The sequence below is a fragment of the Vanellus vanellus genome (genome assembly GCF_965231255.1).
Source record: "Vanellus vanellus genome assembly, chromosome: 3".
In the NCBI taxonomy this organism is placed as follows: Eukaryota; Metazoa; Chordata; class Aves; order Charadriiformes; family Charadriidae; genus Vanellus; species Vanellus vanellus.
In genome coordinates, this window is record NC_138907.1 from 37,763,010 (window position 1) to 37,787,122 (window position 24,113).

The 24,113-nt window shown below is 39.8% G+C and overlaps 1 protein-coding gene across 5 annotated transcripts in view; it reads right to left on the minus strand.

The window, feature by feature from the left end:
* Positions 1–6,547: 6,547 nt before the first annotated feature.
* The window catches only part of CDC42EP3 (CDC42 effector protein 3), a 49,550-nt gene continuing 31,984 nt past the window's right edge, over positions 6,548–24,113 (minus strand). For 4 of the 5 annotated variants that reach the window (XM_082480386.1, XM_082480387.1, XM_082480385.1 and 1 more), the window contains exon 2: positions 6,548–8,635. In XM_082480386.1, coding sequence (XP_082336512.1) covers positions 7,623–8,390 — 768 coding nt within the window. In that variant the 5' untranslated portion in view covers positions 8,391–8,635 and the 3' untranslated portion in view covers positions 6,548–7,622. Of the gene's footprint in view, positions 8,636–13,465; positions 13,616–24,113 lie in introns of those variants that run through there. The other variant, XR_014268931.1, reaches the window with a different exon arrangement.

A 24,113-nucleotide genomic window follows, 5' to 3' on the forward strand; every position in this document is an offset into this window, starting at 1 on the left:
TGGACCACTCGGTGGATAAAGAATTGTCTGGACAGTCGCATTCAAAAAGTTGTGGTCAATGGCTTGATGTCCAAGTGGAAAGCAGTGATGAGTGGCGTTTCTCAGGGGTCGGTACTGGGGCCTGTACTGTTCAACATCTTTCTTGGCGACATGGACAGTGGGGTCGAGTGCACCCTCAGCAAGTTTGCCAATGATACCAAGCTGTTTGGCGGGGTAGACACGAGATGCCATCCAGAGGGACCCGGACAGGCTGGAGAGGTGGGCCCAAGCCAACCTCATGCAGTCCAACAAGGCCAAGTGCAAGGTCCTACATCTGGGTTGGGGCAATCCCAAGCACAAATACAGGCTCGGTGGGGAATGGCTGGAGAGCAGCCCTGAGAAGGACCTGGGGGTGCTGATTGACGAGAAGCTCAACACGAGCCAGCAATGTGCTATCGCAGCCCAGAAGGCCAAACATATCCTGGGCTGCATCAGAAGAAGTGAGGCCAGCAGGTCAAAGGAGGTGATTCTGCCCCTCTACTCCACTCTGGTAAGACCCCACCTGTAGTACTGCATCCAGTTCTGGAGTCCCCAACATAAGAAGGACATGGACCTGCTGGAGCATGTCCAGAGGAGAGCCACGAGGATTATCTGAGGGCTAGAGCACCTCTCCTATGAGGAGAGGCTGAAAGAGTTGGGGCTGTTCAGCCTGGAGAAGAGAAGGCTCCGGGGAGATCTTATTGCAGCCTTCCAGTACCTAAAGAGGGCCTACAGGAGAGCTGGGGAAGGACTTTTTACTAGGGCATGTAGCGATAGGACGAGGGGGAATGGCTTTAAACTGGAAGAGGGCAGGTTCAGATTAAACATTAAGAAGAAGTTTTTCACTTTGAGGGTGGTGAGGCACTGGAACAGGTTGCCCAGAGAGGTTGTTGAGGCCCCACCCCCGGAGGTGATCAAGGCCAGGCTGGACATGGCCTTGGGCAACCTGGTCTAGTGAGAGGTGTCCCTGTCTATGGCAGGGGGGTTGGGACTCGATGATCTTCAAGGTCCTTTCCAACCTAAACCATTCTATGATTCTATGATCACTGAAACCTTATACAGTCTGTTAAGCATACATAGTTACAATATCAAGTCGTGTATAATCTAGTAAAGCACTGCAGTTCCATATAACAGTACTCAGATACCCCAGCTAATGCTCTTAGGCTAAGCACTGCCCTCCAAATGATTTACCTGCATTTTTTTTCGTCTAATTTGACAGAACAGACAAAAGTTGATAGAAGCACAATGTTATCTTTCTTATTCTAGAGATGTCAGTCTCAGCTGTGGAGATATTAAATGATTTGCCCAAATTCATGCCCACAGTTCAAGTCTGTGCTAGAGCCAAGAGAGCCTAGAAGTTCAGCCTGATGCTGTAGTCAGAGGAGTCTTTCCCTTTCCCTTTGTTCTTCCTATTAGCTTCGTTGTCTGCCCTGGCAATGCGAGGGAGAACTCCCTTCACCGTACCAGTCCAAGCACAGCTATCAGTGTTGGAAAGCATGTTACTTCCAGTATGAGAAATGGCATTCCTCAGTGTGCACATCCTTAGTGTGGTTAGGATTTCTCCAACATTGCCACAGCATACAGGGATCACTATAGAATCCTAGTTAACATTTAGCATATTTGTGGCTTACATTCAAAAGTAATTTCATAAGCGAAATGCAGTGAAAACTCTTGCAACCCCATGGATGCAGAATGTCAACATTTACAGTCAGCTTGTTAAGTTGCTGTCTCCATTTGTATTTTTCTAGTGAAGAGCAGTTTGGTTAAAATAACAAGTGACATGAAGCTTTTCTGAATTTAGAAAAGACTTGATGATCAAACATAAATACATGAACTATGAACTGCAGATATGCCTATCTGCCAGGAGAGGAAATAGAAATATTATGAGTAAGTCTATTCTCACAATTTTTCCAACCTACTAGATAAAATTTACTAGAAATTCAGAGGGAAGAAAAGAGACTATACCCCCAGAAATGTTTCTGTACTGCAGCAGAGTGCTTTGTCAAAAAGGAATAGCTGGAAGCCCTGAGAGACAGGGCTAACATCCTACAGTATCGTTCAGAAACAAAAAGTAATGGCTCAAACTCTGTTTTCTGTAAAGAGAATAAATATTAGAAAACAAATAAGCTGTCTAGTTATTACATTATAAAATAGATAGCAATGATAGCTTTTTGGGACTCCAAGCATTTACACTTTTTTCTTTTGATTCTGATACTGCCTTTAGATAGGTGTCTAAGAAGCCTGGCGTGAATGTTTTCAGTTAAGGTGTTTTTTTCTTCCAGTTGTCTAAGCATAGTGGCAATGAGCATGGCTTTCTTAAATATTATTCTTGGTGCACATTTTTCATGTTAGTTATGCACCTAGAGCATATCCTATGCTATAACATATAATGCATTTTTAGTCCACATGGATCACAGCTAGTTGGGGATTTGAAGACTGGGGACAGCCTTGGTTGTAGCGCAGTGACCATGAGATGGTGGAATTCTGGATCTTGAGAGGAGGGAGCCAGGCAAAAGCAAGATCACAACCCTAGACTTCAGGAGAGCAGGGATCTGCTTGGAAGAATCCCATGGGATGCAGTTTTGGAGAGAAGAGGGATCCAGATGGTTTCTGGATGGTTTCTTTTCAAGTGTCACCTCCTCCAAGCTCAAGAGAGGTCCATCCCCCTGAGAAGGAAATCAAGTAAAGGTGGCAGGAGACCACCTCAGACAGGGTGCATATATGACTTACTGAAGATAAAATTGAGCTTCATCTCTCAGATCAAAAGTATTACCTGCAAAAATCTGCCAGGGGTCTCAGGGTTTTCAAGTGAGATTGCACCCCTGTCCATGAGCTCAGGAGCCCCATTTCAGCTCAGCCCAGGGCCTTCAGTCCCTGCCCTAGTGATGCCGTAGGAGTGCTGGTCTTGACCTCTGCCACAGCTCTCGTGGCACCCTGAAAGGAGGTTCTAATAGAAGTAAGGTTCCTAAATATATCTTAAGCAAGGGAAACATAGGACAGGCTAAAAGTCACCCATCCACAAAGCTAAAGTCCAAGTTTCTCTGAGCACAAGCTAAGAAAGAATTGTCTTAGACAATGACGAAAAGAAGTATCTTGAAGAATGTGTAGGGTCATACTGCAATGTACCTGTGAAAAAGAATATTCTCTCTGGTGTAAATATTCTGGGAAATTTATTTCTCTCTGGGAATACTCTGGTATAAATCAGAATCCATGATTTTATTGGAGTAATGTTAATTTGTACCAGGAAAAAATCAGTCCTTTTATAATTGTTAGAGGGAGAAAAAAAGCTTACAATATTCAAAAGCAAGCAGAAAGTATTAGGTAATTCCTTGATTTTCTAGCACTTGTAAAACACTAACTAGACAGAAACAGTTAGTGATGGATCCAGCCTTAGATTTGGAGTCAGGAAACCCCTTAAAAAAAACACATAAATGAAGGCATTTATGGGAAACAGATGTACTAATGTACTTTGTGTTCACATGAAAAGCAAATAGATGCATGCAAAACAGTTAGGTCACTGCAAATTTAATTAATTTGTTTTCAACAACCATTAATTTATTTCCTTGGAATGAAGTCCAGTGTGTATCTTTCTTAGTGTCTTCTTGCATCATCCAAATTTTATTTGGCCTCTACATGCTGCATCCAACACCTTCCCTGCTAGGCATGCATCTGGGTTATTTATATTTGAGATATCAAGCAGCTGCTTCCGATTCTGGTCATGACTGACATTCTGTAAAAGGCAGCCACCCAAATTGTCCCTTCTCTCACTAATTCTAGCAGGAATGAAAAATATTTTGAGCTGATATACCTCCTATGTTTTTCTGAAAATTGGCCTCAGCCCTTTCTTGTTGCTCATTAAGAATTTCCTACATAAATTATAGAATGTCTTTCAGCCCTAACCCTGATAACTAGCTTCCTTGTTAACACCAATAAATGCAAAAATGAAAAAGGTCTATAAAGTAAAATCATCCTTAACAAGGTATTATGACTGTCTTCAGATATATTTTTTTTTCCAGATTTTCTGCCCTCTTGTGTCATGTTGACATACTGTACAGTTATTTATACCCATTTGCCAGCAAATCCAGATGGTTCTGTCCTGTATACACTTTGTAGTGATATGGGTAAACAGATGAAATGAAATGGATGCCTTCAGTACATTGAAGTTTCAAGGTTGTGAATTCAAACAAATGTCAATGATAAGCAATTTTTATTAACATAATGTAGCTTTGACAATGTGAGGAGAAGAGTAAGGTTGCTGTGGAAGTCATTAATTACTTTGAAAGTCCCTTGTATAGGTACATCAAAGGAACTGTCTGGACAAACTGTGTGCTTCCATCAAACCCGTCTCAGGGTTTCTGCTAGCTTCCTTGTCAGGTTGTTTTCCATCCTTCAGTTGTGATCTAGCTTGGAAGTTTGTTTTGCTTTGTAGTTTCCTCTAAGGTATTGGATTTGGTCCTTGTTAGGAGGAAAAAATAAAAATAAAAAATAAAGAGATCGATGTGGGGTTGTGCACTTCCCAGCATATGACCCGCTCTCTATCTCCCACTGACAGCCTCAGCACAATACCAAACACCTCAATTAGGTTGGCAGGGGAACTGGGACAGGGGTTCAAGGGTTCTTGAGCTGGATGATTATTGGGCTTCCTGGTATGTTTGTGTACTGTATTGTGCATAGCCCAGCTTTGGGATTGTACAGATGAGGAATTTAGCAAATACTCATGCAGGAACTAGGTGTGTATATGCTTTATGGCTTCTGCTTTCTTCTTCTGGCACATTTAGATTACATCTTTAGGTCTTCACTGTACTTCTTCAGTTAGTAGAAGAGATAGGGAAGTGTTTTCTGGCATATTGGAAGACTTGTGAAGCATCCATGGAACTTTTGGGGCAGTTGTACGGTTAGCATACTTTTCCCTGTGGCCACAGAAAATTGATGTGATATCCAAGGCAACGCCTTCCAGTCCTCTGTTCCAGCCAGAAGGTCAACATGCAGCAGTATCTTGCTTTTCAGGAAGTTGCCATGTAACTCCCCCTTGGAAAGTCTGATTTCCGTTAAGAATTTTATCAAGGCTTCAGGAAGGCAGAACTTCTCACAAACCAGAAATTCAAGGTTTTGATCTGACAAGCTGCATTGTGACAGCTGAGATGCAGATCAAATTATGCAAAGCAGTATTTTACAGAAGACCATACCAGAACAGAAGCTGTGCACATTTCAACTTTGTGTCTTCTAGGTCTTCACATGTGAGACCGAGCAGATCTGAACAATTCAAGGATCCAGTTTCTGAGGAAATAATAAGGCTTTAAAGAAAGATGAAATCTTTGCCAATGTAAAAGCCCTTGTTCTTGACTTAAGCAAAGGTTCTCCTCCATAACACAGTAGCTTTTTGCCTGGAGCAACAGTTACTATTTTAGTTCAGACCACCCACCCTCATCACAAGACCTAAGGATTTACAAATTTAGAAGAGCAATCACATAGGAAGGATAATACAGACCAAACCCTCCTGCAATAGCGAGACATTTTTCAGCAGACTAAGCCAGGAAATCAAGTATAAAACACAACAAAGCAAAAATAACACTACTGCAATAGCTGCTATAAGAATCTGTTTCTGCTTTCCAGAGAATACTTACTTGAAGAGTCCTGCAAGATAATGACTTTTTATTCAGCAAATACTTTTAATGTTCTAATCATGGTATTTGAAGATGGTCTACACAGAAGATGTCTAATTCCTCATTTCACCCAAACTTCCACTATGCTAATGACTGACAGACTCTTCCAGTGAAAGTTTTGGCCTAAATTCTCATTAGGCTCTAAATCCTCAGGTCCCATAAGAAACATGTGGCCAAACAGAGCCTTGAACCTGCTTTCTAAAATACAAAAAGCATGGTAGTCACAGAACCATCATTCTTCTTGGATCACGAACACATTGGAAATTTGATCCAGGCTTATACACAATATGATGTCAAAGGCAATTAAGCATTATCTTAAAATTAAACACAGTTCTTGGCCATTCTACAACTCAGTTCACAGAAAAAATATGGGAAACTGTAGCTGCATGTCTCATTAATGCACAATACTATAAGGGCTTAATCAGAAACAGGGGTAATGACTAGAAATTTTAAGGATAAATATAATATCTATTAAATCATCCATGACTTACATGTTCTGATCGGAAGATACAGATAAATGTGGTTATCTAATGAAGAACAGCCTACAAACTGTGTCAGGATTTTACCAAAAGACTTCAGTGAAAGCTGCTGAAACTTTGCCATTAACTTCACTAGGACCAAAGGATTACTCTCTTGTCTCCAATTACTTAAAATCAGTGTATATCCCAGAGGGTCCTACCTGCTTGGAGTTTGCCCTTAAAACCTCAGGAAGTAAATTGAATTGGAGAAGTTAACTGAATTAAGATAGTAGAATTGATCTGCCCCTTGGTCCTATATTTCTGCAACTCTACTGCAGTCTGTTTCATTACAGAAGAAAACAAAACTTCGTGCTTTGCTGAGGCTATGTACTGAATCACAAAGACATAGCAATTTAAAGGGTTTTTTATTGTATTGCACAAGATACCTATGCAATCCATGTATGTACTGTATTAAAGGATCCACATTTCCCAAAACATTGGCTGTTGCAGCACACATCACAAGCATTGTGAATAACCAGTGCCTTCTGCAAAAATTAAAATAACCAGTTGCAATTTTAAGCATGTGTGGCAATAAATGAAGAAAAAAAGCAAGGAGTATCAATACATATTTCTTTTCAAACACACAAATACACAATTTTCAGAAGAGCACCAATAATGCCAAGCAACTATTTTGATGAGATACTGTATGTGTAGGCTCTGCAGTAAAATGCCAATATGCACACAAAAAATATATTTCAACTTTTAAAATAATTTAACCATAATATCTTGCATGTGTTACCTGTTTACAACATATCATTTCATATACAATGTCAAGCCCAAGCCTCAACTTGTGTAAATTTGTGCATACTCATTTAAAGCAGCTGAGACTCTGGACTAAGTGTTCAAGCTGAAAAAGCCTTCAAATTGTTCACATCTGAATACAGAGCGGTAGTATAAGACTGAAAAAGCAGTTACAGTGAAGGTATAACAGAAGTGGTACTACGGAAAATGAAGAAAAACACTATCAAACCCTCAAACACAAGGTTCTAGAAAGAGGCCTACATGTAAAGTGATGTTGTAATAATTTATAAGAGTGAATAATTAATATCAGTCTCCTTTCTGACACTTAGAGATTCTCATCTATTCAGAAGCCTGTAGAGGTGAACTAACCAATGTCATGATCGTTATCATCCTCAAACTCCGTTTCTTAAGTTTCTGATGATTAATACTGGTACTTAAAAAAACATTTTATATTTGCTTAAAATTGTTATTAAAATTTACCTTCCTGATATGAGAATTTAGTGTAATAAAAATCATGAAAAACAATAGGTAAAAAAATAGTATTTTAAGAATATTTTTAGAAAACCCGTCAAACAACTGCAAATACAGCCGATTTTTAAGTGTCTCTACTTTTGAACTATGTGGTTTTTTGTTTGTTTTTCTTTAAGTGAATCACTTATAAAGAAGCAAGGGAGTACCAGTTCTAAGACTTATTCTTGTCCATTACATTGAGGACCTCATCCAAAAGTGAAGGTCCCAAGTCAAGTTGTAATGAGAGAAGAGAGCCTGCAAGATCTGAAAGAGATTCTTCTGACTTAGTCTTTGTCTTGGTTAGTTCACATGAAAGTCGACTGTCATCAAATAAATCAACTGTTTGCCAATCAGTGCATCGTTCAGAAGAGCTGGATGAGTGACTGTCTCTACCATTAGTAAAATGCGAAGAACAACCATTTTGCTCCCATATGTCATCTTTGTATGTTTCTCCATCTTCCATCTGTTTACCTTTTTCCTGTAATTTTTCTTCTATTACTGGCTCACAGCTAAGCCTAGGATTTCTTGATGACCTGATGGATTCTTGCTTTGAATTAAATGTCACCGGTGACAATAAGGGCAATGTAAGGGCTTGAGAACCCCCAATGGCAGGAAGGGAAATAGCATTTTTGAGCACTGGTGATGGAGTTTCTGTAAACATGGATTCAGAAGTGCTGTTTGCCCTTAAGAATTCATTGTGGCCACCAGACTGGCTAACTCTGGTTTCTCCTTCATTTCCAGGCAATAGCTCATAGTTGCCCTGCAAAAAGGAAATGTCTCCAAAAACATCATGTTGTCCCTCTTTTCCAATGTGTATGGTGTGACGAAAATCTCCAAGTGGTGGACTGATCATATCAGGAGATAAGATATCCCTTAGTTTGAATTTCTTCCCTTTCTTATTGTTAGCAGCTTTCAAGTAGATGGGTGTCTTGGCTGGCATCTTGCTTGTAGCTTCTGAGAGTGGAAGTTATTAAAAAAAAAAAAAGAGGAAGGGGAGAAGAAGCCTCTTACAAAGTCAGTTATTCTTGGGAGATCTTCAGCGTTATCAATGTTACATCATCATCTTGAACCACTGTAGGGTATGTCAAGGTGAATGTCTCTCACTGCAGATATTTCCAAGGTAGAACACAAGTTTCAGGTCAGCTAGCAACCAAATGCCCTGCTACATCCAGAACTTGAGAAAACCTGCATGGGATACAAAATCAGGTTATCATTAATTTATTTCTCATGGTTCATTCAGTCTTGTTTTTGTTTTTTTTTTTTTTTTTTTTTTAAAAAAAAAAATAGTAATGGTACTGAGAGTTCCAGCCTGCAGATTAGCTTTATGATGTTGCTTCCCTTCACTAGGCAGGATAAAAGAGCTTAAATTAACAAGGGCTAGCTAACCTTTCTCTGACTTCATAGCTTTTTTTGAAGTCAGGGTTTCTTAGACACGGTTGCTGAGCACAATTCATTTGATAAATATCACTATCTCAATCTTTCTTCTCCTTATTCTGGCATTCAAAATCCTGGCCTTTGACAGCACATGCAGAAACACATTTATAACATTCATCAACATTAATCTTTTGGTAGACCCAGGAAGATTGACGGAGTCATTCAGGAAACCTTTTGGAAATGGAGTAGACCACCTTGGATTCGAGAACTTCAAATACTGCCATTTAATGCTGGAATTCTCACAAACTCTCCCCAATAACATTTTTTATAATTGTGCCCATTTAAAAAGATAGTTTTAGGTACTTGAAAAAAGTGCTAGTCCAGGTCTTTACAATTAGTTAGAAACATGCAAATTCACGTGTCTTAGAAAAGACATATTCTTGTGACTACAATCTTTAGACTACAGGAATTCTCCATAGCAATTAGTTATAGACTAGCTCATGAATTATGTAGGCCATGAGGCCGTGGTGACTCAGAGTTGCTCTGAGCAACCAAATGAAACAGTGTTTGCAAACCAAGTCATCCTATTAGAATGTGGTCTCTGAAAAGTCTGATAAAGCAGCCCACAAAGGGCTAACAGGCCACTGGGCCAATAAGTTATGGAAAACCACTCTTCATTATGCTTTAGTGTATTTCTTCCTTACAGTACCAGTTCCTGACTCTTGAGCAATCTCAGAATAAATCTGTTTTTCTCCTGGACATTTTTGTACTTTCCCCTACTAAGTCCATAGACCACCAGAGCATCACAGGTCATTCCTCCCCACCAGAATGCTGAGCCACAAATCCCTCACGCTCTGTCCATCACCATCCTCACTCTGTAAAGGAGCTTGCAGTTTTTGCACAGACAGACTGTTCTATGCAATAAGTGAAGGGAAGCTGTCTGTAACAAGGGCTACTTTTTCTGCCTTTTATTCATGCCCCAGCAGATATTTTCCTTCATCAAATTAAGCCTACTAAGAATCGCCACTTTTAAAACTTTGTACTCTATGGCTATACAGCCAGAACGTCAAGAAGTATTTAAGCATTTTCACAAATCCTTTAACCTGAGTAATTAGTTTTTACAGTGGGGTACTTATCTGTGCATCACAAGGGGAACTGGGAATCTAGCCAGGCTAGTATTTTGGTTTTTTTGATTCCCACCAGATATCTACTGCACTTCTGATATTGTTGAAACACTGTCCCCCAAAAGTACAGACATAAACAGATGAAATCTGTCCTACAAAATAAGCTCAACGTTCAATAAGTTATGAGGACATTTTATACTTTTAAGCTCAATTTTGAAAATGCAATTGATTTCATCAATCAGTTAAAAGCACTTCAAAGCTTCCTTCTACACAACAAAACGGTAATTCACTAGGATCTACAGAATACTAGAAGATTCCCATTGCATACCAAAATTCCACCAACTGAAGTCCATGTCAGTAATGTAAGATACAAAAGTAAGTCCTCAATAAGATCTCTACTCGTGCCACATGCCCTGGGAACAGAACTGATTAGTCAACACGGTTAACTTTCGGTTTGAAACTGAAAAATTCACTGCATTGTTTCTCCCCGATTATCATTCTACCCAAGCAATCCACTTAGCTAAAGAAAACGTCCTCAACTCTAGAGAAGACTATTCTTAGCAAACAAAGTCAAATGGTGAGGTTGTTTTATGTTTATCTAATGAACACAGCTCTATCTCACTTCCCAGGAATAACAGGCCAAATTCCCTCTGATCCCAATTCCTCATTCTTTCATATGTTTTCATCTGGAATTACTGGCAATGTAGTATCAATGTGGTCCAAAGTCACGTCTGTCAGTCACTAGTTTAAAAATGAAAGACAAATCCTTGTCTAGTCAAAGCTTTCATGGCTTCCACCAGTTTGGATGTGTATCAAAAGCCATTATCACCCAAACTCCACAAGGAGATTTCAAAGAAACCTGAAGGACACAATGAAACATCTGAACATCAAGAAATACTAAAGTCAAGTGTAAAATAACTTTTAATATAAATAATCAATTTTGACACACAGGAAGAGCACTGTATATTATTTAGCTCATAGCTCAGGAAGAAAAAAAAAACAAACAAAAATACAATAACCTGAAACAGAGCAAACTTTTGGGCATCCAGATCTCCTTTAGTTCTTGCACTATGGCAGAGCCCCAGTAAGGGGCAGTGTAAAACCACACTACCTCAGAGGATGCTGCAAGAGACTCCGTGTCAAGAATTATAATCCCTCTGTGTACAGCAGTCCCTGCAATTGCAAAGGCCTTGCCTTCCATATGGCCAGTGCAAGAGGCTTTACATTTGAAGACAAAAACTTTCACAATTACATGCTTACTGCAAGCATCATTTTCTCTGCTGAAACCAAAGGCTACCCTTGCTGCAGATTTCACTAGCCACTCTATTGAAAATCTGCAAAGTACACGTTGTAAATAAAAAAGATGAAAGTTCCTCCTCAACGGACAGACTTTCCACATACAGCATAACATAGGCTTTGGAGCAACTGTACTTTGTTTCTGCATACCTATCCCTCTTTGTCAACTACTGCCCAAAGGAGTACAGACTTTAAGCTACAGCTGAAATGTCATAAATCTGGAAATATTCATTTAGCCTAAAATACTGTTGTTACTCATATTTCATTTACAATTAAACAAGGAAGAACCTATATCAATATATAATGTGGTTTAAAAAAACAAAATAGTTCTTTTAGTAAGAAAAAAATTTTAAAAATCCAACTTTGGCAAATGAAGAAAGGCTTAACGAGATTAAGCCTCCAACTCACCTCCTGCAAAACTAAAAAAATTAGTCCACGAAATTTTCACAAGGACCTTACACACTCCCTGCACTCATCAAGATTTAATGAAACCACCAGTACACACAGGCTAAGAGAAGGAACAGAACACACTCCAGTCTCAATACCAGGCCACACAGTAGAGTTCACCTTGTCTTAAAATAAGACCTTTTTCTGATCTTGCTGCTAAAAAAATCTCTGTTTTGACTAATTTCAACTCAGTAACAAAGTGAATGTATAGCCAAACTGGAAAGCTGAATGAGAAATTATCAGAAAACCAAATGCATAACCAAAAGTCCACAGTCCCAGACTGCCAGTCTACAGTGGAAGACCTTAAGAGAAAAACAACATGAAAGGATTTTTCTTCCAGTTGAAGAGATATCCCTCTCCTAACAAGATTCAAGCATGAGCCAAGCCAGAGAAACTTCAGCCCAGTGAAAAGTAAAGTTTTAGTTTGGCTGTAACACTTGCTCATTTTCATTCCTATCACTTCACACTCTCATATAAGTGTTTTGCTTGGTAACAAAGACTAATATTTTCAGAGGCACTTCTCAATCTGCCTTGCGAACCTTCTGTCCACTCAGCAATCATCACCTTCCACGCAGCTCAAAGTTTTCCATGGATGCCTTAGACTGTGGAATAAACGGTTTTTAAAGGACAGACTATCAGCAAATGTCTCAAAAGCTAAGCTTACAAAGACAGAGGCAAATAATGGTCAAGGTACAAAATTTTATTTGTGTGCAAATCCCAAGAGACCTAGATCCTTAAGCAGTGTCTTAGGCAAAGAAACCATAGAATGACAGAATTGTCTAGGTTGGAAGGGATCTTGAAGATCATTGAGTCCAACCATCAACCTAACACTGACAAAACGACCACTAAACCATGTCCCTAAGCACCACATCTACCTGTCTTTTAAACACCTCCCAGGATGGTGATTCCACCACTTCCCTGGGCAACCTGTTCAAATGCTTGACAACCCTTTTGGTGAAGAAATTTTTTCCTAATACTCAATCTAAATCTCCCCTGGTGCAACTTGAGGCCACCTCCTCTTGTCCTATCACTTGTTACTTGGGAGAAGAGAGTGACATGCACCTTACTACAACCTCCTTTCAGGTAGTTGTAGAGACTGAGAAGGTCTCCCCTCAGCTTCCTTTTCTCCAGGCTAAACAACCCCAGTTCCTTCAGCCCCTCCTCATAAGACTTGTTCTCTAGACCCCTCACCAAATTATAGAAAGAAAATCCTATTTACACTGGGCAAGACCAGATGCAAGTGTGTGCTCTGGGAAGCCTGTGGGCTTTCTACAGGACAATCCCTCGCCTTACACATCATTGGCTAGAAGAATGTAAACTTTAGAGAAACCCATTTCCAAAGCATTGTTTAAAATAGCATTGAATTACCTTGTGGAGCAAGTCACTACGAGAAAACAGAGTCTGCACGTTGTCTAAATATCCAAATGAGAATACAGTAACCCAGCAAAAGACAGACACAAACTGCGCAATAAGCTGCTGCAACTTTTCTATACAACAAAGTATCTGCAAACGTAGAAGAATTAGGCTTCAGGGGTTCATTTCAGGTAGCTACCAGCAGCTTTCAGCATCACAAACAAACTGTTGAGAATGTCCTTGTCAATGCTGTTACTTTCACTATGCCTGAAACATCAGTGCAAACCATGTTTTTACTGGTTTTGTAACAGGGGCTTGAACTCATGCAGTCATGATTCCTGAATGCTGGTAAAACAAACTCCCAGTATAACCAAGTTTTCAGGTACAAGAAAAGCAGCAGATTACGCACCATAGAGCTTACCGCTTGTGTTCTTGAGGACTTAGGTGTCCATATCAACTGCCAGCCTCTGAAGATGAGAGGCCACGAGCCTGTCCACTTCTACACCAGGTCACCAGTGAGCCTTTGCTTATAGAGCCACCGCCTTCTGAGTAGCTTTAACCAAATCAGGTGGTAACACTTCTCCCTCCAGATTGTTCATTTAAATTTACCTTGTTTATAAGAGGTCCAATCTTTGAATTCCTCTGTATTAAAGTCAACTTCCCTGATCAGATTAGAAGTCCTCACTCCTTTGTTTCCCCCTCCATCAAAGAATTTGCTTCCTTCTGATTAAAGCTACAGATTTAATTACTTTACAAAACCAAACAGGCTAATCACACTTTAGCTCAACTAATTTTCTCAAACTGCACTCAACCTACTTTCCTAGATCAAATCTAACCTATTTTATTCCATTATCACATACACTTTTTAGAAAATGAAGGAAAAAAATAATCCCAAATCCTTCCCACAGCTACAGGAACACAGGTCAAGAGAGGACCCTGTGATGCAGTTCATTCATTTCTGCAACATTCTGCAAAGATTCAGATGCTTTCTGCTAGTCCTGGAAGATATTTGTCCACCTGCCTCTTAGAATTCCCTACAGGTGCAGACCACATGCATTAATTTACTTCACAGAGACTAGTCATCAGAGAAGATGCACCTAAAGTCTTCCCTGCTCCAATGTGGGCCCTGAGGAATACAGTTCATTATTTTATGCATTCTACATCTCCTTTCAGCCTTTTCCTCTTCAGATTAAACACCACAAATATTTCAGTCTTTCAACACAGGTCATGTTTTCTGGAGCTCGGATAGCTTCCCCCCAACCTCCTTTTCTGGTCTTCCTCCTCTGGGCTCAAGTCTTTCTTTAAATATGCCCAAAAGCAAACACGATATTCAAGCTGAGGTGTCATTTTCTCTCAATAGAGTGTCTTCATTTTTCTTTCAGCATCACAGCATTGTTAGCTTATGTTTAGTTTGTGGTCCACTAAAAACCTAGCTCCTTTAGCTAAGAACTGCTGTCTAGCCAGTTATTCTACTTCTTGTTCTTGACTATGCCTCTGTAGCACAGCCTCCGTACTCACTGCATGGCATTCTATGCATTTCAAAAAATTCAAATTGTCAGGATCACTTGGAATTTTAATCTTGGCCTCTGCAGCATACAGGTTTAGCATCACCTGTGGATCTAATAAGCACACTTTCAAATCAGTCATGAAAATATTGTGTCATAACAGAGATGGAAGATAGCCCTGCAGAGTTCCACCTGATATCTCTCTCCAGATAAACAGTGGCTAAATACAGATATCATAATGAATGACAAGGAAGGCTTGGAAAACTTCAACTATACACTAGCTGTGGAGAAATAATTAAATAAAAAAAAGCCAATCAGACAAAAGAATTCATTATCAGTCGTGTTTGGAAGGGAAAGTGAGAGAGACCTGTAAGAAAAATCATATAAGGACACATTTCCATCTCCCTTGCTATAAACACTTCTTCCCAGATAAATCAAAGATAAATAGTACACTAGCTGTGAGCAGTCCACCTGAAGAAGTGTTGATTGTCATTAAGTGTAAGCACAGACAGGGACAGGCTGCGTACAGTGTCTTTCTCTCCAGGTATCTTCCATTTCTGCAGCACCCTCCTCTTTCCCTCCCTCCACTAAAATGTAGGTTCATGAACAAAGAAAAACCATGTTCCCGAAAGGATTTTTAATTGTTGACTCCTTTAAATCTTGCCACCTTTCCCTGCATAGTACCCTTTCAAATGGATCAAGCCAGAGTAAATCATATTAACCAGGGAACACCTTCAATTTTAAACCATTAAAGTACTTGTGCATTATGTTGAAACGAATGAGGTATTTCACCTATTTATGAGTTGTCATTTTAGCTTCTAAGAAAAGGAAATAAAGGAAAGCCAACCTGGTTTAAAAAAAAAAATAATCATTTTCACAGTGCATTGTATCCTTCAAACAGCTGCATCAGCACAGTAGGAAGGAGCTGCTGAAGTTATCTAATTTGGGGCTACTGTCTAATTTGAGCAACTGGCCCCAGTCTCCACTTATTTTGTTCTGTATCAGTCTGTGAGACTACAAAGGCCCTTTATCAACCAGTAACATTCATCCCTGTTAAGGTACTTGAATACTTAACCAAGTTGTTTCTCTGTCATCTTTTTTGATCGAAGTGAACAGGGGGAATTCCTCATGTGGTGATGGTGGGGGAGTAATTTTAAGCCTTCAAATACGTCTCTCTCTCCTTTGAACCCTCTCCAATTTTCCAACATCCTTTTCAGAGCAGATCAGAATTAGTGACAACATTTCAATATCATTCTCCCTAACAGCATATACAAAGATAAAAATCGCTACTTTCTTGCCATCCTTGCTGCCTTGTTTATAAACAAGATCATATTTCTGCTTTTATCTTCACCATCTTACAACAGGAATTTTCCTGTATTTACAGGTAGTATTACATTACAAACCATTTAGAGTTCTTGTGATGGTATAACAAAAATGAGTTCTCCAAGCAGAATAAACTATATTGGCAAAAGTAAAAATTTGTTATCACTGCCATTTCCTGGTTTAGGGTGGTCATCCCCATTCTATTTTTTAGGATGAAGATATAGGTACACTAATTTAATCAATAAATTTTGCCAGTACAGCCAATGGTGGTGCCCATATTACACTGTTTGTCCAGTAAGACTCTGTTCCTTGGGGGGTGGGGAAGCTTTCCAAGCTATTATTCTCCAGCAAATAAACTGGATTTATATTTTTTAAGATAAAAATCAAGGCCATACTTCATAAAGAAAAAACATTTTATTTGAATGTGCTCAAGCTGTCAATCAATAAATCAGTTGAGATTTCTCCATCTTTCTCATCATTGATATACTTCCTCACCAATCTCCATCACCTGCAAATTTGTCCTGCAACAATTCTACACTTATTTGCAGGCTGCTTGAAAAAATACTATGCAGCTGAAAGCTGTATAAAAAGATCTCTCCGTTATTTCAATAGAAATACACCCCTCTGATGCTGACTTCTTTTTGACATTTACTCTGAGATTCTAAATGTTTTTAATACAAGCAGAGAACTAACGTTTTAAAAATCTGGCTGGCATGCAATATTAAGTCAAATGCCTTACAGAGTCTGTTTTTGCAGTTGTGCTGTTGACCACTCATTAGAATGTCTTAAATAATTCCCACTTTTTTTTCAGTCAAGAAAAAAAAAAATTCACCTTCCATGTTTCAGTCACAGCTTGCTTTCAACTTTGAAAAGTTAGCCTCTTTTCTAGGATAATAAAAACCTTTTTTCTTTTCTTCTCCAGAGACAGGAATGTAATGAGCTCACTGTATTCTGTTGTTTGGCTCCATGAACTGAAAAAAGTCCCTCTTTATTACCTTCTCCTTAGCTTTGTTGGCTGGTACATTCATACATACAGGTTTAATACCATATAGTTCAGTTTTATCATTGGCTTTCAAAAGTTGGGTGAATGCAAGACCATGCAGATTTAGGCATAGGTACATGTCAGTACAAAGTCTAGCACCTTAATCCATGCAGCTGGTGAAGGTGAGGTTATGCTACGTCAGACAGACTGTGCACTGAAGCACAGTCACACATTTCCTCCTACAAAGCCAGGAGACCAGATGAGCAAATAGCGGGGGACCATAAACTCCTAAGCCACAAGATGAAGAGACTTAAACTTGTCCATACATTCTCTTTGTCCACAGGAAAACCACTGTGAAATTGGACAAAAAAAAAAAAAACAAAAAACAAAAAAAACCCAAACAAACAAAAAAAAAAACCAACCAAAAAACAACAGACCATAACCTGACACTATGTTCCACCTGAAATATTGGCTAACTGCTCTGGTTTAAGTCTCATCTGCTGAGGGAAAAGAAAGGAACAGTTTTTAGCCAAAGCAGCTGCCTGATGCAGCTCAAGGCACGTTCATGGCTGGTATTGCCATATGGAAGAACTTGGGAAGATGTGGATTGAGGCAGGCAGTACTGCGCATTTTGATGTCAGCCAGCACTCTATCAGTTTAAGTGGATTACAAATCCACACCCTTTGTAATTCTGAGCAGGTTAGCATAGATGGCTTTCTCTTTTGACACAGAGGGTGTAGTTCCCCAACCCGGCTCTGCCCTCAAAGCTGGTTTAAGAGCTTCCCACCCTGAATTCCTCACTCTTCGCTGCTGGTTCCCAGTTCTGCGCTGCAGTTCCTTGTACCTTCCGTGGGCAGGCAGATCTACAAGCCACATTGCAAACCCATCACAGCAGCAATTCTCCCCACTGACTCAGTTTACAGTAAAGGCTTACGAACAGCTGCAGTGTGACTGATGGCAATGCTTCAAGAAAGTTCAAGCCCAATATAACTGTTGGTGTCAGAAAGGCATTCTCCTCTTCGCCCCTGCGTGCACACACTTGACCCCTTATAAGCCAGTTCATCAGACTGAACTGAGTGAAAACTAACTAGGAAAGGGGTGTAAAATCACAAGACTAGGAGAGAGGCTGCTACTTTCAGCTGCAGCAAGTCACTTGAATGGCTCAGCTGTCTCATGAAACATCATTAGAGAGCAATGAGTCCTGGTAGAAGGGATGGACAATTCTTAACCAACTCTTCTGCAAGAAAAAGTGTCCATGGAATTACTTGCAGATTTTATTAACTTCTGATGCAAAAATGGCTTGGTAGCTCCACTAGCTTCTGCCTTAAGGTTCCCAAGGCTGCTGTCATGTTGAAATGAAGTTTTTCCAACTATAGTTATGATACTATTATTGCTATTTTTTTTAAAAGGATCCCTAGATTAACATTTCCTTAACTGGTAGCTCCTGACAAAAGGCAATTTAAAATAAAAGCATCTTGCAAGATCCCAATCAAAAATAATAATGAAAAAAAACAAAACAAAACAAAACAAAACCACAAAACACACTGCCCTGAACTCCCCACCTCCAATTCTCAAATACGCTTCATCTCTAAGTCAAATATTCTTTATCGTCTCCTTGAAGCACACATAGGCATATTATAATCACCAGTTCTCCTATTCAATTCTCAAAGCATTTCACTTGAAATAAGTATTTACCATCTTGAAGTGGCTGATAAACCAGGTTTAAAACAAACTTGAAGGCCAGAGAGCCCTCTATATGCAAAGGCTAACAATGAGGTAGAGGTAAAAAGCTACAGGAAAATATAAAGTTGCACAGGGCCTATTTGTTTTATTACATAGAAAAAGGATGAACCCTCTGCTCTGTTGCAGTTCTTCCTCCTTCAGAGAGTTGAATGGTTATCAAGATGAGATCAAAGAGCATGGGGTTAGGGTAGACAGAAGAAAGGAAATTCTTCAGTGGATTACAGAAATCTTCACTGAATTTCTTTTTTGGTCGAACTCGCCCTCTTTAAGGAATGGGGATGAAATCATGGAGTAAATATGACTTCTAAAATTGTGTTACCGATATGCAATTCAAACTAGATTGTTAATACAACTAAAGTAACTGTTTTATCATCCTTACATGAAATAAAAGGAAAAAAAAAATAGAAATTACATCTTCACTGTGAGTTTATACTATACTCCTAACAAAACAACTCCAGTATTTGAAGGCACCATTTCAGCAGAGGTAAGATTCTGGAGGAATAAGTGACAACTGAAAGACATGTCATATGTCTCTGTTCTGCTCTGCAGCATGTCAGTGACACCTGTGATGTACCCCAGCTGATAGGGATGCATCACACTGGACAGCAGGCGCAGGGGTCCCCACTTCCTCCTGAGAGCTCTCTGCCACAGACACTTAGTTCTGTTAACTTGAGTTGCTTGTACTAGATTGATCAGACTTCTTTTTTCTCAAATATATCAAGTATTATCAGAGTGCATTTGGTCTCTGTGCCAACAGTTGTATTTCACTACTGCTCTTAAAACCAGGCAGAGTTAATCAGTTTAATTTGAAAGAAATTAATATACTCAGCACTCGTACAGAGGTATACTGTCTGAACATTCAGAGTGGCACAGTGGTAATTCAGTACTAAAGCTAGTTTACTGATTAGTAGCTGTTATTTCTTTCAAACTCTAAACCCCATCTATTTAAACTGTCTGAGATACTGCTGTCTCAAATCCCACTAAAGCTAGCTTCTTAACACTCAGGGTTTTACCTCGCTAGTACTCAGCACCTATCTTCCCATTACTGCATCCATAATTCAAAAGATAAGTATAGCTCTAAGACACAGTTTAAGCCGAATGGCGAGTGAGATGACAGCATCTGTATATAGAGAAGACTGGACCTTGAGCTTGCATGTGCAGGCAACGTGACAGAATAATTAAATGGGTCAGGGAAACACGCTGTATGCAATGAACCCAAGCAGACCTAGTGTACTGCAAGTCAAGTCCTGTCCTTTGCAGCTTTCTGGAAAAGCATTTTGCAGACGTTCGTGTTCTCTCTGCACTCTGCAGGGGCTACTGCTTAGAACTTTGCCTTGAGACTGCAAGAGAACATAAATCCCTCTGTTTAAAGGTCAATATTTCAAAATGCTCCAAAATGGACATTTTGTTTTCAGAAGTAGTGTCAAGGGAAAGCGTATTGGCGGCAAAAAGAAAACTTCTAGTAGGCAGTCACATTAGGGTAATGTAATCATGACTCATGCTCCTCACCCATTTCCTGACTAGGGCTGTGCATGATCAAAAGAAAACCAGCCACAATAATGCTGCTGCTCGTTAATGTTAGCTAGCCTGAAAGGATTACAGACTACCAGAAAACAAACTCATTGCAGAGTATCCTATTTAAAGCCTGGCATAAATTGGCACTGACAAACGCAGTGGTGTAATACCATATTCAACCAAAATAACAACTTGCCTTTGTTGCGAGAAACAAATTACAACTTTTTACGATGAGTTCTCCTACCTGAACAAAGCCTCTCACACACCTTAAAACACTGTAAATCCTCAGGGTGTGTAGAGAGAGGGAGGGGAATATCCAATTGCTACTCAGTATATAAAGAAATACAAGATAGAGGGCCCTTTTAAAGAGCATCACAGAAAACTCAGACTGGTATAAAACAACTACCTCCTCCCCAGAAAGGTTGTAAAACAACACACGCCCCAAAGCATGAGTTGAGCCTAAGTGGCTGTCACCTTATAAGAAAGGCACTGCAAGAGGCAATTTCTGTCTCAGTGTTCAATCCTGTTGGGCAACTTGAGTGAAGCGTGCGCCTAATGATGCAAATTGATGTTCATTTATATAGCGTTCTTCAGCAGAAAACAAATTTCAGATCCTTGTTGGGGCCTTGGTCACATTTAATTTGTTCCAAAACCCACATTAATGAAAACCCCAAAATTAATCAGATATTTCAACAGAAACTAGGCTAGACATTAGGTAACACAGATGACAACACCCAGCTGCACCTCTCTGCAGCCCTTACTGGCTAAATAGAATCATAGAATCATTTAGGTTAGAAAAGAACTTTAAGATCACCAAGTCAACTCTTCTCCCCGCCTTCTACGCCAAAAGCAGAGCCCTGCATTTGCAGGTCCCTTTCACTCCCCTTCACAAATGCCAACTAACTGCTAAACATGCTCCTCAGCACCAGTCACTGTGTTCCTTATGCTACTTTGACAAGGGAGATCAAAGGGGAGAGAGATCCTGCAGTTGATCATTAAATATATAATTTATTGCCAAAACCATTGTCCACAGAATGAAGACCCATCAGCAGCGGCACTCCACTCCCAGGTTATTGAGGAGACCTATAACAGGTGTCTGACAGCCAAGTTCATCTTGAACAACCTGGCTTTTTAGTAATGCCTCAGCTTACAGACATTCTGCCCCTAACATAAGGCAGAGTACTGGAGGATAGGTAAGAGAAACAATCAGTTGCACAAGGTACAAGTTACCTCTAGGTCTGACTAAACCAACGTCAGCTAAATATACTAAGGTTTTACCTTAGGTTGCACTAACTACTTCAAAGTTGAGAGAAGCTGGTTCTGAAACACAGCACACATATACCAAGGCCTTACACTGCATTGTGATGCTTGCTGCTAGACTGTTACAGCTCTGCTTGGTCATCACGTCTTATTTATACAAATCTAACAGCAGAGAAATGAGGTGCAGCAACCCCTTTGGGCACGGATGCACCTCTCTCTTGACCAAGAACAAGCTGTTACCGCATGCTGCAAGTTGTTCATGTACCAGTTCATACAGCTGGTATGGAAGGCAGTGGAATGTAGGCAGACAAATAAGAGAACATAATTTGGGGACCAACTTTCCTGTGTAAAGGGCACATTTATTTACTTAATCCTTTAATAAGTAGGTAAGATGAACTTCTGCCTTTACTGAAGGCTATTTAAAGTAAATTTCTAATGGCTCTTGTAAGCTCCAGGGAGTCCGAATTCAAGTCATGGGAGAAGTGATATGTTGCTTAGTGTGGTTTGCCATCCTTTGGAAATTTAAGAAAAGGTGACACACTGTACAGCCCAGGACAGACATCTGCAGTGCTGACAAAAACCTCTGCTCACTAGAAACACTAGAAAAAACAACCCCAAAACCCCCAAAGCCAAAACCAACCAAACAAGAAAACAAAACACAGCTATGACAAGAAAACCACGCCAACTCAGAAAACAAAACCAATGTAAAGATGGTCAGGATCCAAGCCATACAAGTTAGTGGCCAGGTATTCCTGACCTCCTTAGTTTAAGGAAGGGGAGCAGAAACTGAGGTCAATTTCTTTGTCCTGAATGCAAATCCAAACCACATCCAGAAAAAAAATCCCCCATATAATACTGTAAAAATGCATCAGGATTGCATTAAATTAAGGCACGGTGTGGTGCTCTCTTCTTTTGTAGAAGTCCATACTGTTACTTTTAACAGAGATAGCCTCTGTGGAAACACGAGAAAGCAACACACTTTAGCTCCCTGAATTACAGAAGAGCACATGGCCGGAGACAGTACACTAAAGAAATTTAAGAGGGAACTTGCATCCAAGGAAGGCATCATCATCTTTGTGTTGCTGCTTCAGTACTGGACAGGAAGAAATTAATGGATAATGTAGGTCCCATTCCACAGACTCTCTGGGTATAGCTCATATGGGAAAGGATAGGAATATCCTAACCAGAATATTTTGAAACACAGTCCCAGCAAAAGGTACGTACAGTAACTTCTAGAAGTAAGATGATATTACCAAACTCGCATTCCTTCTTTTCCTCTGTACGTGGGCGCTACCTGGATTCATCAGAGGTATGCTCCTTCTGGCTGCAGAAGCAGTGGGACAGCATACTTGGGCTCCGAGGAAGGAGCCCAAGGAAATCCTTACTGGAGGAAGTTGTTAAATTGTTCAGCTATAAAGATCCATGTTAGAAATAGTTCATCAACACCTCTATTGCTGTAGGCCTATGCATCTTAAGTTAAACCACATCCTTGGGGAAAATGGGATGTTGTTTTGTTTGGTTAAATTCTCTCAGAACACAGAACGTTAAATATGGGTTATCTTACAATAATTCAAATTAAATATATGTATTTTCTTAAACAAAAATCCTGCCATAGACACTGCTATTAAACTCTTGCCATTCCTGAAAAGACCATAATCCATTCACTTCAGAGCAGGAAGACAGAGACAATTTAGCATGGGAAGAGAAGAAAAGCCCAAACAACAGTGAAAAGAGAGAAAAATCTACACCCAATCAGGAAACCAAAACTCTCCAAATACAGCACATTAGCAGCTTGCATTAGAACAGTTAACTTTTAGTAGTCACCAGGTTCCCAGGTTAGTGGCCGCTGATTAAGAAAGTTCACACCTCCCAAAGTGAGTGTTTCAGACTGTTTGAAACAAGGCAGGCAGTTTCACCCGGGGTGCCAACACGGGCTGAAAGAGGATCACATCTTAAAGGTGAAATCTCAGTTTTAAAACCCAAAAATATTGCAAATACCTGAAAAATCCAGAGAGACTCTTTTTATCTCCCTTACGTTTTGGTTGTTACACTCCCAGTGACTTACTATCCAACAAGACAAACTGAGTGCTGCTTTAGAACTTGATTAAGCAACTAAATAATGAAATTCCCTTCATACCTCTTGCTAGTCACCTTTCTTAACCAGCAGACACCTAAATACTCTTCTTGGGCTTTCCACTGAAAGGCTGTCATTTATTAGGCACCTGGAAACAGCCATTTGCTCCTTGGTCAAACTTAGCATTCATGCTCTCAGAGTGCAACAAAGAGTTTACCAATATAATGACTATCTTGGTACACATGCTGGATTTGGAAAGCAACAACCCCTCATCCCAGGAAGTACAACCTTCTTTTTCCTAGAATATTCCAATATTAAATGCAAGAATGAAACAAAATTAACATGTTGAAACATTGCAGCAGTTAATGGCTACTAATGACACTTTTCAGATAATGTTGGCTGGTTTTTAAGCTAAGTTTTAGTCCACGTCTTTTCTCTCTCTCTGTTAGCAGTAATTAAACCAGTGTAATCATTGGAGGCTATAACTACTGCAAATCGTATCAGAATCAGGAGTCTTGCTTTACCAAATAGATGACAAGATAACAAAATCAGTACATCTGCAATGGAAGGATAGGTCTGTACAACACCCAATATACACAGTTCCTCTTCTGCCCAGTATATCTACTCAAAACCAAAAGAATAATTTGGGTTTTTTCCTGTAATGGAA